The sequence below is a fragment of the Octodon degus genome, unplaced genomic scaffold (genome assembly GCF_000260255.1).
Source record: "Octodon degus isolate 3935 unplaced genomic scaffold, OctDeg1.0 scaffold00158, whole genome shotgun sequence".
NCBI lineage: Eukaryota > Metazoa > Chordata > Mammalia > Rodentia > Octodontidae > Octodon > Octodon degus.
In genome coordinates this window covers 3,152,945-3,167,968 of record NW_004524734.1, presented here as the reverse complement: position 1 = coordinate 3,167,968, position 15,024 = coordinate 3,152,945, and the positions used below count along the sequence as shown (strand labels likewise).

General features: G+C 45.8%; 1 protein-coding gene across 2 annotated transcripts in view; it reads left to right on the top strand.

The window, feature by feature from the left end:
• Pds5a (PDS5 cohesin associated factor A) overlaps nucleotides 1-9,787 on the top strand; it is a 146,984-nt gene extending 137,197 nt beyond the window's left edge. Inside the window, exons 33-34 of one of the 2 annotated variants that reach the window (XR_002818363.1) lie at nucleotides 8,565-9,410; nucleotides 9,466-9,787. Coding sequence is in view for 1 of the 2 variants with exons in the window: in XM_023702749.1 (XP_023558517.1) it covers nucleotides 8,565-8,568 (4 nt within the window). In the remaining variant the exon portion in view is untranslated. Of the gene's footprint in view, nucleotides 1-8,564; nucleotides 9,432-9,465 lie in introns of those variants that run through there. The other variant, XM_023702749.1, reaches the window with a different exon arrangement.
• The last annotated feature ends 5,237 nt before the right edge of the window (nucleotides 9,788-15,024 follow it).

The window sequence follows — 15,024 nt, the reverse complement described above, 5'->3', positions numbered from 1 at the left end:
GGATTGAACTCAGGACCTTGCACAGCTGCCATTCTTAAGCTAGAATTTCAGCTTTTCTAAAGGAACAGTGTCCCTCCACTTGTAAACCTAAGCAGTCAGTCCTTCTATCCTTGGAACTTCCCCTCTTTCTCTGTATACCTACCCAGAATAAGGTTTGCAGCACCTACATTCCTTCTAGATGAGAATTACAGCTCTGCTCACTTCACCGCACTCCATTATCTTGTCTTCATGGTTTCCTTTGAAACCTAGTCCTTTAGCCAGGAGCAAGATAACTTCTTCACTAATATTCCCCATATATAATAATACCCATGTTGAGATTTGTCCTTAAATGGGTTGGTAAATTGCTGGGTGTAGTTGCACAAGCTTGTAAACCCAGCATTAGATAGGCTGAGACAGGAGGATTGTGCGTTTGAGGGCATGCTGAGTTACACAGTGAGTTCAAGGCCAGTCTGAATTACATAGCAAGACTGTCTCCAAAAAAAGTATAATCAGGGCCGGGGGGATGGCTCAGTGGAATAAGCGCTTCCCTGGCAAGCACAAGTTCAATCCCTGGTTCCGCAAAAAAAAAGTATGATCAATACAAAGTGTTTAACAGCATGCTTACCATAGAACAAATGCTCTGCACTGTGGCTATTGCCATTATTTTGAATTCTAGTCAACTTACTCTTTAGCATACATCTTCAAGTATAGAAGCTTTTCTTAGCAGTTTAACATTTTCAGTTCTCTAGAAGGTGAGCACAACCCAGGAGCTTGACAGAGTTGTCCAGCGTTTCTCTCCTAGCTTTTACACACACAGGAGAACACTGCTCATCACACACACACACACACCGCCTAGGCCACCCTCCCACAGACTGGACTTTTGACATCCAACCAAGATACCAACACACCGTGGTGCCTCAGTTCACAAACTTTAATAGTCCAGTGATTCAGGAAAACATGATCAAAGTACTCAGTGGTCTATTACTCAAAATGCAGAATTCTGTGGGTTTTGTTTGGTTTTTTCTTTTTTTAGTGAAGGTAGATGATTAAATTTGATGATAGCCTTATACTATGTTATTTCAGCAGAGCAGACCAAACATTTTGACTAAGGATTTCAGGAACTTCTAATTCAGTTATTCACTATTTCATAAGGTTTCAAATTAGAGCCCAGCCTGGTCAATATCTTTTTGGTCTTTTCTGGACTTACAGTTATATTATGTCTTTATGTGGCTAAGTTTTAAAATCCTGATGAACTGTCTACAGAGAAGCCTGATTGATAACCACGTTCTTAGATTTGAAAGCACCATAGTTATACACCTGCTGTGTGAACTTTTCATTCTTTTTTTTTTTTTGGCGGAACCAGGGATTGAACTCAGGCCCTTGCGCTTGCCAGGGAAGCACTTATTCTACTGAGCCATCTCCCCAGCCTTTTTGAACTTTTCATTCTTCTAGCAAACATACTATTGGGTTGAGTGCGTGTGTGTGTGATGAGTGTGAGCAGTACAAAAGAGTGATTGTTCTTTAAGCATACATGCAACGTGATCATAAGCTACAGTGAATGTTTAAATGTTTGAAAATTATCAAAAGACACTGCCATTAATCTACAGAGCACTCCTGCTCACACTGCACATGCGTAGCCCATCGTTCTTGCCACTTTTTGCAGCAGCTCTGGAAATCCTCTTTCATGAATATCATGAGTTGCACTCTTGTAGCTGCCTTGATGTCCTGCATTGATCACAACATGGTGCCTTTCCTTGTCATTGTGACTTGGGGTAAAGGCAGCACTCACTTTGTGCCAGATCTAGTGACTAAGGTTATGAGGACATGCTGTGTAACATGACCCTAGCTGGCTTTCCACAGGATGGTACTCAGCATGGCATTCATAGATCAATCTAGTAAAGGCATGAAAGGTGACTTCCACAACTGATTGGAAAAGTGGCAAGAAAGTGGGTGCCACTCAGAGCAAGACGTGCACTAAGGGAAAATGCCAGGCTTGTACTGTAAGACATATTTTTAGTTTTAAATATTTTACCATACATTTGGATCCCCAGCTTATCATTTCTGTAACACAGTAGAAACTTTATTATTTCTGCTGATTAATAAAATAATAATGTAAAATTACTTTTACCTGGGCCTGGTACTGCACATCTGTAGTTCCAGCACTTAGTAAGCGCCTCCCTCGCAAGTGCAAGGACCTGAGTTCAATCCCTGGTTCCGCCAAAAAAAAAAAAAAAGCCTTAAAAAAATCCAGCACTTAGGAGGGCAGGTAGATCACTGAGTTCAAGGCCATCCTGAGCTACATAATGACTGTCTGAAAAAGAATTTTTTAAATTACTGGATAAGGGGGCTGGGGAGATAGCTCAGTAGAATAAGTGCTTGCCAGGTAAGCGTAAGGGCCTGAGTTAATCCCCAGTTCCACAATAAATAAATAAATTACTGAATAAGAAAAGGAAATTGTCACACTCTACAATACAGACATATATTGAAGACATTATGCTAAGAAAATAAACCAGACATAAAAATACTCATATTTAGCCATGCATGGTGGTGCATGCCTATAATCCTGGCACTGGAGAGGCTGAGGCAGGAGAATGTCCACATGTTCAAGGCTAGCCTGAACTGCATAGTGGGACCATTTTTTTTGTTTTGTTTTTCTAAATTCATAGGGATGGGGGCCTGGGAGATGGCTCAGTGGAATAAGCACTTCCCTGGCAAGCGCAAGGGCCTGAGTTCAATCCCCGGTTCTGCCCCCCAATAAATAAATAAATAAATAAATTCATAGGGCTGTCAAGTGGTATGGTGGCTACAGGGTACCGGGAATCCAGCTTAATGTTCACTTCATGTGGAGTTTTAAGTTTGGGAAAATTAAGAGCTCTGGAATGCTCAGTGGTGATAACTTGTGCCAGTGGGCATCTACCTAACGCCATTGCCCTATGTGCATAGAAAGGAAGAAAGTGGTACAGTTCACACTACACTGATTTTATGATTTTAAAATTGTTGCCCAGGTTGGGGAGATAGGTCAGTGGTCTAAGCGCCTGCCTGGCAAGTGCAAGGACCAGAGTTCAGTCCCTGGTACTACATGATGTGTCAACCATGGAACCCTGGGCACACTGTGCCAGTCACTGTGGTGGCACATGCCTGTAATCTAGCACAGGGAGGCTGAGACAGGAGGATCGCTGAGTCCAGGCTGCATAGTGAGACCCTGTACCAGATAAATAAAAGATTAAAAATAAATTTTAATTGTTACCCACAGTATAGTATACACAGGGACATCTGGAAGAGGCACCCAAGTTAAACAGCAAGCTCACTATATGTCCTGAAAGCAATTTTATGCAGTATTTTCAGTGTACCTGCGCTTTTTTTTTTTTTTTTTTTTCAGAACCAGGGATTGAACTCAGGCCCTTGCGCTTGCCAGGGAAGCACTTATTCCACTGAGCCATCTCCCCAGCCCCATACCTGCATTTTATTTACTTACTTATTTTATATATATATATATTGTATATATATTTGGTACAGGGTGTTACTATGCAACTCAGACTCAATAGTGATCCTCCTGTTTCAGCCTCCCCACTGCTGGGATCACAGGCACATGCCACCACACCCGGTGTTGGTGACCAGCTTAGTATGCTCGGGGAAGGGCCAGCACAGTATGTGGTGCTGGGGATTGAACCAGGGTCCTTGCTCTTGCCTAGGCAGATGCTTAGACCATGGAGCCATCTCTGCGGCCTGCACCTGCATTGTTGACTGCAGTCTATTACATCTGGCCAGGTGGGACATTTACATCTATGATATAGCTAGGATTAAGTCAAGACAGGGTGACTCCAGAGTTTGTAGTTGCATTAAGTTAACATCTAGTTTATTTAAAATAATCACAGGTTGTTATTTTTTTGTTTGTTTGTTTGTTTGTTTGCTTTTGTTTTTGTTTATTTATTTGTGTGTGTGTGGCCAGCTCAGCCCACCAGGGGGCGGGGCTGGCAGGCATGTGATGCTGAGGGATTGAACCGTGGTCCCTGTGCTTTGCCAAGCCTGCTCTAGTAGGTGCTTCAGACCACTGAGCCATCTCACCAGCCCTGTTATTTGCTGAATCTATACTTCCGATTTGATTTGAAACCGTCTCATTGCTGTTTATCAACAAAATTTTGGAGGGAAATAAATAAATAAAATAATCACAGGTTAACCCTGTTATGGTGGCACAAGCCTTTTATCCCTGCTACTTGGGAGGCAGAGGGTGGAGAATCATCAATTTGAGACCACCCTGTGCAGTTTAGCAAGATTGTATCAGAATCACAGGGGCTCGGGAAAGGGTTGGAAGCAGATGTCCGTTTTGCTCACAAGGACCACCACATATCTGAGGGGCAGCAGCCAAGTGAGGCCGGTGTACCCTCCTCCAGAGCCAGGGCTCAGTCGACCTAGGCTGGTCCAGCACAGGGCTCTCCTCTAACAGTGGGGCTGCCCTTATGTTCCTCCTCAAACAGAGGGAGTGTCTGAAAACCTTACACTGTGGGCACCTGAGCTGTGGTTTCTTTTTCCTATTAATGTGAAAAGGAGAGACTTTATATATGAGGCTCTGCATTCGATTCCTGGCACCAAAAAAAATAAGAGTGCTAGTGGTATAAGTCTTCATGAACTGTGGCTCATAGCTGTCCATGGCAGTGGCAGTGCATGCCTGTAATCCCAGCACTCAGGAGGCAGAGGTAGGAGCTTCACTGCAGGATTGAGGCCAGCCTGGACCACACAGGAAGACTTTATCTTAAAAAAAAAAAAAAAAAGAAACAGACAAGCTCCTGGGCTGGGCAGAAACTGAACAGTAGAGCACTTTTGTAGCATAAAACATGAGCTTTTGCCTGGTGTAGAGCTCACACCTGTAATCTCAAGACTTAACAGGCTGAAGAGGAGTGATTGCAAGGTCATGGCCAACATACCCTGCATGACAAGGCCTACGTTAGCCTGAATGATGTAGCAACAGCCCTGTCTGTGCATGTGTGCTCCTGTGTGGTGACTCAACCAGTATCTTATCTGTGCCTCAGTTTTCAGAGAAAACATTGAATGATGAGAATCCTGAATATGCCTACCAAATATTTTTAGTTGGTCCATTTTGTTTTTCTTTTGTTTATTCAGTGTTGGGGATTGAACCCAGGGGGTTTTGCACTGAGCCCCACCTCAGTCCCCCCCCATTATCCCCCCCCCCCGTGCCCCCACCAGCTCTTTTAATTTTTAATTTAGAGGCAGGTCTCATCACATTGATCAAACTAGGAATCCTCCTGCCTCAGCCTCCCAGAGTACTGGAGTTATAGGCATGTACCTCCAAACCTAACTTCTTTTTTTTATTTCCTTATTTTAACTGTATAGCTATAGCTTCTCCCTTTCTGGGATTATAAACATAGTTTTTTGTGTTTTGCTTTATTTTTTGTTGTTTTGTTTTGTTGACTGGGGATTGAAATCAGGACCTTTCACTTGCCAGGCAGATGCTTATTCTACTGTGCTACCTCCCCAGCCCTAAACTTAGTTCTTATGAACAGCAAATGTTACCTGAGAGAGCTGACATTCTGCCCATATTTTCCTGAGCCTGTTCAGGATCAATCAGATCCCCGTTAGTGACACAGGATAGATTCGTGTATATGGCGCCTTATGCCCCCTCACAACCAGCATTGCAGGTATAACTGGTAAGGGGACTGCACCACCAGCCTGTCAGCCCAAAGCAGGTGCAACCTGCAGCCCTGGAGCCTTGCACTGGCTCTGCAGAGGCATTGGGCACTGGGTTTGTTGTGATGGAGGTGGACCTGCTTCCTTCTCAGATACCACTCTGTCACTCCACCTGCCAGGCTACCATACCCCTCCCCTTGGGGACAGGCATTTCCCACCCACTCACAAGCTCTGCATAGCATCTGTTCAAAGCCTCCCTATCCCCAGGGCTCCAATATGTCCATCGGAGACTAGCAGCTCCCCGGGCAGCCCCTCTGCTCCCACCGCCAGCAAAACCTCCAGCAAACGTGTCCAGTCTTAGCCCTGGTGTATAGTACATTAAGTTCTTGTTTTGTTTGCTTAAGTTTTTGCACTAATGGAGATCAAACCCAGAACCATGCACATGTAGAACCATGCACATGTCAGACAAGCACTCTTCCTCTGAACTACATAGAAAGCCTAAATATTTGTTACTGCTATTGAGCTGGCTTTTGGTTTCTTAAGAGAGGGTTATGCTGTACAATCCGGTTTGGCCTCAAACTTTCTCTGCTCCTGCCTCAGCCTCCTGAGCACTGAGATGACTGGTGTGCACTACCACACCTGGCCCTAAATTATCATGAAAACCATTTCTTAGGACCAAATGTAGGCCTGCCACAGTCTGGATAACTTACATTTGTTACTCAATTTGGATAAGCTTATGATAGGTATTACCTCTAGAGCCATTGTAACCCAAATCACTTCTGATCCATGGAAGTAGTAACATTCTAGAGGCTGAGGCAGGAGGACTGGTTGGAGGTTTGATCTCAGCCTGGCTGGAAGTGTAGCTTAGTGGAGAGGAGAATTTGACTGTCAGTTGGAGTGATGGGGAACCTATGGCAGGCGTGCTGCAGCAGACTGCTGCGTCACTGAGCACTCAGCAGGCTCTCCACCGCTGCTCCCTTGGGTAAGTGTCCAGTGTTCTCATTTCTGGAGTCACGTTTGACTTAATGCATGGAAGTGTTCAAGAGTCTTGAAATTTTTCTCAGGCAAAGAATTTACTGAGAAAGTGCATAGACCAGGTTGCTTCACATCCAGTGGGTTTGCAGCTTAGAATTGTAGAAGGCTGTGTGTGTCTGCCCTCTGTGTTAAATGACAGACCTTAACTAAGAAGAGTTTCTTCAGGCCTTGCTCTTAGGTCAGCCACGAAAGTGTGCTTCCCTCCCTTCAAGTCAGAATGCCCTTGAAGAGAGAGGTTGAGGGCTTCTCTTTCTCTGTCCCCTCAGCTGCTATAGCACTGAGGCAGCTTCAGAGGTGATCTCACCTGCAAGGCGAGTGCGAAGAGCTGCTTTCCCTCCAGCCTCCACAGCGTGTTACTGCTTGATTGTTTTGGTCATGGCCATTCTTTCAACCCAGAGTATAAATTAAGAGTAAAAATAAGGATAGCTATTGGGAAGCAGAAAAAAAACATTTTGAAATGTTCAAGGAGAACAAGTGATAGGGAAGTATGGAAGGGAAAAGATCAGAAAAACAAAAGAATTGAAGGAAAAAATAGAAGTGGAACTTCTGAAAGTGGGGAGGAGAGGGAAAAAGCAAACCTAAAGTAAAATAAAAGCTCTTGATAAAAGTGAGTTTTTATCAAAAGAGGAAATTTATAGCTGGGCATGGTGCTGCTCACCTGTGATCCCAGGAGAGCCTGAGACAGGAGGATCGCTGCCAGTTTGAAGCCAGCTGGCTTATGTAGTGAGTTCAAAGCCAGCCTGAATAGCAGAGTGAGACCCTGTATTTATATTAATGTGTATGAAATTTTTATTTTTATTTTTATTTATTTGTGTGTGTGTGTGTGTGTGTGTGTGTGTGTGTGTGTGTGTGTGTGTGTCCAGCTCAGCCCACCAGGGGGCGGGGCTGGCTGGCATGTGGTGCTGGGGGATTGAACCGTGGTCCCTGTGCTTTGCTAAGCTTGTTCTAAGTAGGTACTTTAGACCACTGAGCCATCTCACCAGCCCTGTATGAAATTTTTAGAATCGAAGTATACAGAAATAATGGCAGTTCACTTTGGGACACAGAATCAAGTCCAGGAAATTCCTCGGTGGCCTGTGAGAGCAGCCAGCCAAGCAGACTCAGAACTAGGAGGGGAGAGTTTCCCAAACATGGAGGAAGCAGCAAGTGTTTATTGTAACTAATTCTGTTTCTGAGAATCTTAATAATCACTTAGTTTTTTAGCCAAGTATAGCCTTTATAAAATGTATAAAGGGCCAGGCGTGGTGGTGCAAACTGTGATCTACCGCACTCAAGAACTAAAGGAGGGGGATTATTTAGTTTGAGGCCAGGCTGGACTACACAGTGACACCTTGTCTTATGTTAAAAATATATATATATATAGAATGTATGAAAAGGGAATGCTGAGTGTGAGGTGTGCTGCAGCTGCCCCCAGCTTGTCTGGCTCCTCCCTGGGAAGATGGAGCAGAGAACTGGCATCTACCCTGGCTTCCCAGGGGGCCCATACTCTGACTAGCATGCTGCCTGGTGGACAGCACTGAGCTGTATAGTCTTGCTTTTGTTTATTTCTTTGTTTTTTTTAATCCTAAAATACATTTGTTTACCAAGTCCATAGCCAGAACTTACTTTCCCAGGAAGCATCCAGTATTTTTTCCTGTGATAATCAATTTTTGAAAGTAAAGATGAATAAAATTATTTCAAGTTAAATAGTTAGCTTTATAAAGCAGGTAGGACCCTGGCTAGCTATGTGTAATGAGAGCAAAAACCTTCACTGGTGTTTTATTTTTATACAGGAAAGATTCCTTAGACATGGGGAAAGTACCAGGTGGAAAAAGGAACAGAAGATTTTAAGGCTTTAGGTAACTATAGATAGGAAATTATTCCAGTGAGGTTTTCTAACTTTGCCTTCTCCTCCTCCCATCCCCAAGGTAAAAGACAACTCATTTGCAGAGGGAAAAATGAAGGCCCAACAGAAGTGTTTGCAGCTTCTGCGAAGACTTGCATTCGGAATGTCCCTACAGAACATGGAGTTCACTTACGAACACACCCTCCGCCTTGCAGACTGAGAGAAGCCCCGCTCCCTCTCCCCGAGGCAGAGCCCGGGAGGAAATGTGCAGCGAGAGCGCTCACAACAGAGGCTCAAAGCAGCTCTGCACTCCCCTAGACTTTTCCCAGGAAAAGTCAATAATTAAGCAAATTGCTTAACACTTGGTTCCAGTTCCTGCATATCTGGAGTTTAAATGCATAATACATCATTAATTTCCATGCTGCAGTTTTTATTTTAAAGTAACAAGATGTCCTTATATTGACACTGAAAATTCATCTATTCTAAAGCCAGGAATTTCCATGTCACACAAGAAAATAGAAGTCTACTGAATTTTTTTTTAGAAGAAAAGATCAGATTAAATATTTCTTTGTTTTTCCTTTTGGAAACTTTTATGTATAATTCTTTCTGCCTGTCTACTTTTCTGCAAAAAATGAGGTGTACAGATTTTCAGTTCCCTGCTATGAAAAGTGATGTGGTAGCAATTTTATAAATGTTGCTTTCTGATTTTTATCAGAGTGAGAAAATAATTAAAGTTATTGATTTGCAAGTAGTAAACTTCATATTTTGATTTTCCCTCCATTTTAGTTTAATATAATTTGCAACAAATGTACATATTGTGTTTCATAAAACATTAAAAAGATTTTTAGTCCCATGACCATGATGGAATATTGGAATTTTGATGAAGACTGTTCAACATTTGGTTTTACATTTGTCACCAAATTTTATTGTTAAAAAAAAAAAAAAAAAAAAAAAAAAAAAAAAAAATCATAGGAAAAAAAAAGAAAAAAAAAAAAAAAAATCAATTTTTTTTCTAACTAGTTGGACTCTGGCAGCTTTGTAAGGGAAGTTGGAGGTGTTTAGGGCCGCTCTCAATTTGCAGCTTTGTGCTATTGAGAGATATGTGTTCAGTTTTTGTCTGCTGGTCTGGGCTCAGTTCCTATCTTTATTTTAGAAACACCTATTGCAGTACATTACATTTCTTGGCATTGTCAGCATAGGCAATATGTGCACTTTTGGGTGCGCACTCATATTTAAATTTTTTTGCATAAAATAAATGCTTCTAGATATCATGACAGTCTTTTAATCTTTTTATCATATTATGCTTGTGAATTTTTTTATGTGAAAGGGCTAAACGCACAGAAACTCCACAAGTACAGTCAACTCTCCATTATCTATATTACTAGGGCTAGTGCCTGCACGTTCCCCCAGGTGCTCTAGGGGCAGCCTGGAGGGTCTCGGGCTCTGCCCCCTTCCTGCACTGCTGGCTCGAGCTCTAGTGAAGCTCTGGAGGGATGTGCGGTTTCCCTACACAAAGTACACATCTGGGTTGTAACTTAGTCTTCATAGCTGGTAATCTACATAGGATATAAAACTTAATGAAATTGTACAAAAAGGAAGGTTAATAATGAAATTTTCGGCCCAGACATCCACTCCGGTAACCCTAGCATTCAGGAGACTGAGGCAGTAGCATCTCAAGTGCTAGCATCAGCTACATAGCAAGACTTGTGTCAGAAGCCAGCCACACACCAGAAGAAGGAAATGTGCAGGCTACTTGGTGGCCTGGGAGCCAAGTCGCTCAGGAGACTGATCGGAGGACTGCAAATCGAGCCTCAGCACCACAAAAAAAAAAAAAAAGACTTAATAGGAAATATCCCTGATGCTCATAGATAATCAAGAGTTGGCTGTACATTGACAGTGAAAGATGGGGTAATTCACTTAAGTCTACATATATACCCACACACATTTAGGTATCAAAAGATGATTAGGGAACGATAGACAACAGTGAAACTCTTATTAAGGAGCAGAAAAGTTCTCTTCCTGTTCATTGCCTCTTCATAACATTTTAGAAAGTACAACTACTGCCTCGCACATGCTGGACAGGAATATCTATGCAGAAGTAGCGGGAAAGCCCCTCGAGCAGTCAGTGTTGTGTGAAGTTGGGCAGAGTTGTCTTGGCATCAGGCAGCTCTTTAACTTTCTGTGGTGCCTCACAGGGCCATGCTGCCTGGGAGCTACTGCAGCCTGGGGGCCGCACAGCACTTAGCCAAAGGAGCAGGAGAAAGGAGGCTCTGTTGCCAGGTGTGGTGGCGCGCTCGAGGCCGAGGCAGGAGGATCACTGCAAGTTCGAGACCAGGCTGGGCTACAAACTGAGCTCAAGACCAGCCTGAACTACATAGCGAGACCCTATCTCAAAAAGACAAAGGGCACGCATGTGGGCTAAGTGGGGCTAAGGCAGTGGTGTCTGATTTCCCAGGAGAAGAGCTGGGTCTGGTTGTGCAGGACACAGGTGTGTGGGCACCACAGGAGGGCAAGTGAAAGGGTGGAAAGCTTAGGCTAATGGGGAAGGGCTTGTTTACAAGACCTGTCGATTTTTCCTTTGAGAAGGCAAACAAAATCTCTTAGGAATTTGGTATTCACATCTCAGAGAAATACAACACAAAAGTGCAGACTTACGTTTGAGAATTAATGTTAACCCTTTATGTCTAGGTTGAAGCTTCTTGTATTTGTCTAAAATTACAAGCCAGAATTTTGTATCTCCTTTGATAAAAAGTGTGTATAATGTAAAGTAGTTTTGCATATTCCTGTGCTGCACATGGGCTGAATTTTTAGAATTTTTTTAAAGACTTGAAGCTGAACCTTGTAATTTGTGTAAATGACAAATGTAAAATCCTACCATAAAATGCTGAAAATATGCACTGTTTCGAATAAAACCAAGAAATGCAGCATTATATAGTAGTGTGGAGCCCTGCATGTTCCTGTGCCCCTGGTCTTTGCATTCCGTGGGGAGAACTGGTGGCTGCTGGCTGCAGAACAGCCTTCCTCTCCTGCCCTGCCTGCGGGCACCATCCTGCAGTAAGGCTTGTACAAGACTAGGACAGCGGCACAGCGAGGGCCCCCGACATTGCCCCTTTCCTGCCCTCCGCGGAGAAGGCTGTGTGGAGGGAAGGGCGCTGCCGAGTTCGCGCCTTTCCCAGTCCTAGCAGTGCCATTACACCTGTCCCTTAGCAAGCACCCTCGGGGCAGCGCCCTGGCCAGCACTATGTGGGGGCAGGCCCTCCTTACACACAGCTCGTATTTGGCTTGTCTTGTTTCAAGTCTAACCACAGGGGCGGGGACTTGCATGGGGCTGGTGATCAGGCCTTCCACTGGCAGGGACTCCAGGCACCCTAGACAGTGAGCGGAGCCACACACCTATGGAATCCTGCGTGTGCTCTGAAGACCAAGGCAGGAACCTCACAAAGCACGAGCCCGAATTGGTCGAGGAAGAGCTAGTCTCAAAAGAATTAGAAAAAGGCTGAGGATGTAGTTCAATGCAAAGGTCCTGGGGTCAATCTCTGGTGTCTCCCAAAAAGCCCGTGCTAGTTGAAGGTGATTTTCTCCTCTCCATACTCCTATTTGTATCTCACAAAGACCGCCATTCCAGATAAAATTCATTCCTGTTAGTGCACACTCTTACAGCGCTTCTGAAGGCTCATGCCTGTGACCCAACCTGACTTAAAGGCTGAGGCAAGATTTCGTTTAAGGGCACCCTGGGTGGTTTCGTTTAAGGGCACCCTAGATCCTGTATCAAAAAGGATTTGAGTGGCTGAGGACTACAGCGCCCACCCAGAGTGGATGAGGGCCAGCGTTCAATCCCTCCCACACGTCATGCACGCACATAGCCGAGCCGTCACTGCAGCCCTCAGGAGCCTGCGTGGAAGGGCAAGGCCGGTGGCTTCCTACCCTGTGCAGACTGCCCACCAGCCGGGGCTGACATGCAAACCGTAGGCCTGCCACACCAAAAGGACGCAGCCGGCCCAGCAGGTCCTGCCCGCCCTGGGCTCCCAACATTCGAGAAGTAGCAAATCCACTAGCTCACGGGACGGGCCAAGGGAGCCGGCCGCCCCCAGCCCTGCTCAGCCCTTCTCCAGCCCTGTGCGCCGCTGAGGTCTCAGGCTGAGCTCCGGGAGCAAGCAGATCGCGGGGCACTGCAGCCACACCCACCCGAAGGTCCCAGGTCAGGCTTCTGTGGGACGAGCACAGCCCAGCCCAGGCACAGGACCAACAGACAGCCTCTCCTGGGCCTTCCTGCCCTCCACACTGGCTTAGTTTCTTTTCATTTTGCTGAGACAAAATACCCAATACCCTCAGGTTAAGGGAGGAAAGGCTTATTTGGGCTCAGCAGTTTCAGTCCATAAGCTCCCCATAACTTTTCTATCTTGAGAAAGGGTCTCAGTTGCTCATTGCCCAGGCTTGGCTGGAACTCAGCGAATCTTCCTGCCTCAGCCTCCAAGAGTGCTGGGATCATAGGCACATCCCACCAGGCCCAGCTGAAAACCTAGCATGCTCAGGCCTGCACTTTACAATACAGATTCAATATTCCACTTGGTTAAACTGTCAGAGTGTGCGCTCGCTCCCTTACAACCGTAGTCCAGAGGAACCACGGAGCCTTGGTTGTTTCCCAAAGGAATGGGGGCTTGTACCCCAGACCTCAGGCACGCTGGGCCTGAAGCCTGCCATTGAGCTTCACCTAGACTACAAGTCTTCTCATGACAAGTTAGAGGACCAGCTCAGAGTGGGCCTGGGAGGCTGAGGTGGAAGGATCAGGAGTTGAAGGCCAGCCCAGGTAACTTACAGACCCTATCCAAAATGTAAACATGAAAAGGACTGCTCATGTAACTCAGCACTACCTGGTTGGGAAGGCTGCCTTGGTACTTGTTTCAATCTCATGTAGCAGAAGAACAAACCAACCAGCCAGCCCTAACTCAGTTTTGATTTTGATTTTTTGTTGGCAGAACCGGGGACTGAACTCAGGCCCTTGCACTTGCCAGGGAAGCACTTACTCTACTGAGCCATCTCCCCGGCTCTCTAACTCTTCTTGAAGAGTCACTTTGTCTCTCTCTGGACACCCCTCACTGTTCCACCCATTTGGACATGAACTGCACACACCTCAGGGGGCTCACATAGGAAAGAATAAATGGGGCATACAACCAAGCAGTCTGTCAGATCCAAGGTGTTTTAGGTCCCTTTCCCAGGAGTCCTTCCTCTGAATCCTCTCCTGCCCTTGAGACAGGATCTCCCTAAATTCTGACTTGCCCAAGCTGACCTCCAACTTGCAATTCTGCTGCCTCAGCCTCCCAGGGGAGGGGATTACAGGTGTGCACCAGCACTGCCAATTCTGGTTTTAGGCCTCAAACACACCTGTTTCCCACACTGCTCTCCTGAGTCAGACCCACTGCCAGACTGCAGATGCTTCCATCCTCCATTTACCCAACTGCAACAACAGCAGCTCCTCTCGGGATACCATCCCTTGGGATCCTGTGGCTCACCAGCCCATTCCCACACTCAGTCAACCTGGACTCTACTGTGAGTTTGATTAAGAGCTACTCTGAGGGGCTGGGGAGATGGCTCAGTAGAATAAGTGCTTCCCGGACAAGCGCAAGGGCCTGAGTTCAATCCCCAGTTCCGAGGGAAAAAGAAAAAAAGAGCTATTCTGAGCAGGTATGGACTTTCTCAAGTACAGCTCAGCCTGACCTTTAATGACTATGTAACCCAAGCAGGCCTCAGTGACCCTCTTGCCTCAGCCTCCTGAGTGCAGAGATCACAGATGTGTGCCACCAGACCCAGCAATGACTGCCATTCAAGAAAAAGTGACATCCTGGCTGCTGTGTGGCAGGGGGCCCACAACGCTCCAGAACAAAAGGTCCCTATGCCAAGCGATAGTTTGGGCAGGATGCGGCAGAAGGCACCATCAGGGGAAATCAGAACCAGAATATATGCGAAAAGTGGAGCCACTGAGTTGATGACATGGCCACTCCCAGGGACCCTAGGGGGTGACTGGGGCAGCAGGCTTGGTAGAGTGGGGGTCAAGGGGGCTGCCACCCCCCATGAGGACCCCAGAAGACTCTGCAGGGAAAAGTCTGCGCCGGCAGCCACAGGGGCTCGAGTGCAAGGGCGACCTGGGATGCCGCCAACCCCATTCAATCCCAGTGCTGACGCACGCGCAAACGCATGCGCACTTACACGCGCATGTGCATACACTATGGAAGGCTTTAACATATCAATAGTGAAATGTGAATACACAGGTATGTTTCAAGGATGTAGGTGGTGAGCAGAGAACCCAGAATTTGACACAGGTGGAGACAGCTACTCCATGCCAAGAGTAGCTAAAAGCAAGCAGAGTAGCCCCACTAATGTCCCATCCGGTGGACTTCAGAACTGGGTACTGTTAGAGATATTTGAAAGACATTTGAAAATGACAGAAGCCAATCCTCCAAGAAGACAAACTGTCCTAAATGTATGTGCATCTAAAACAATTGAGCTTCGTCCCTCGGCTGCCCCTCCGTGCCCCTGCGCTGTAG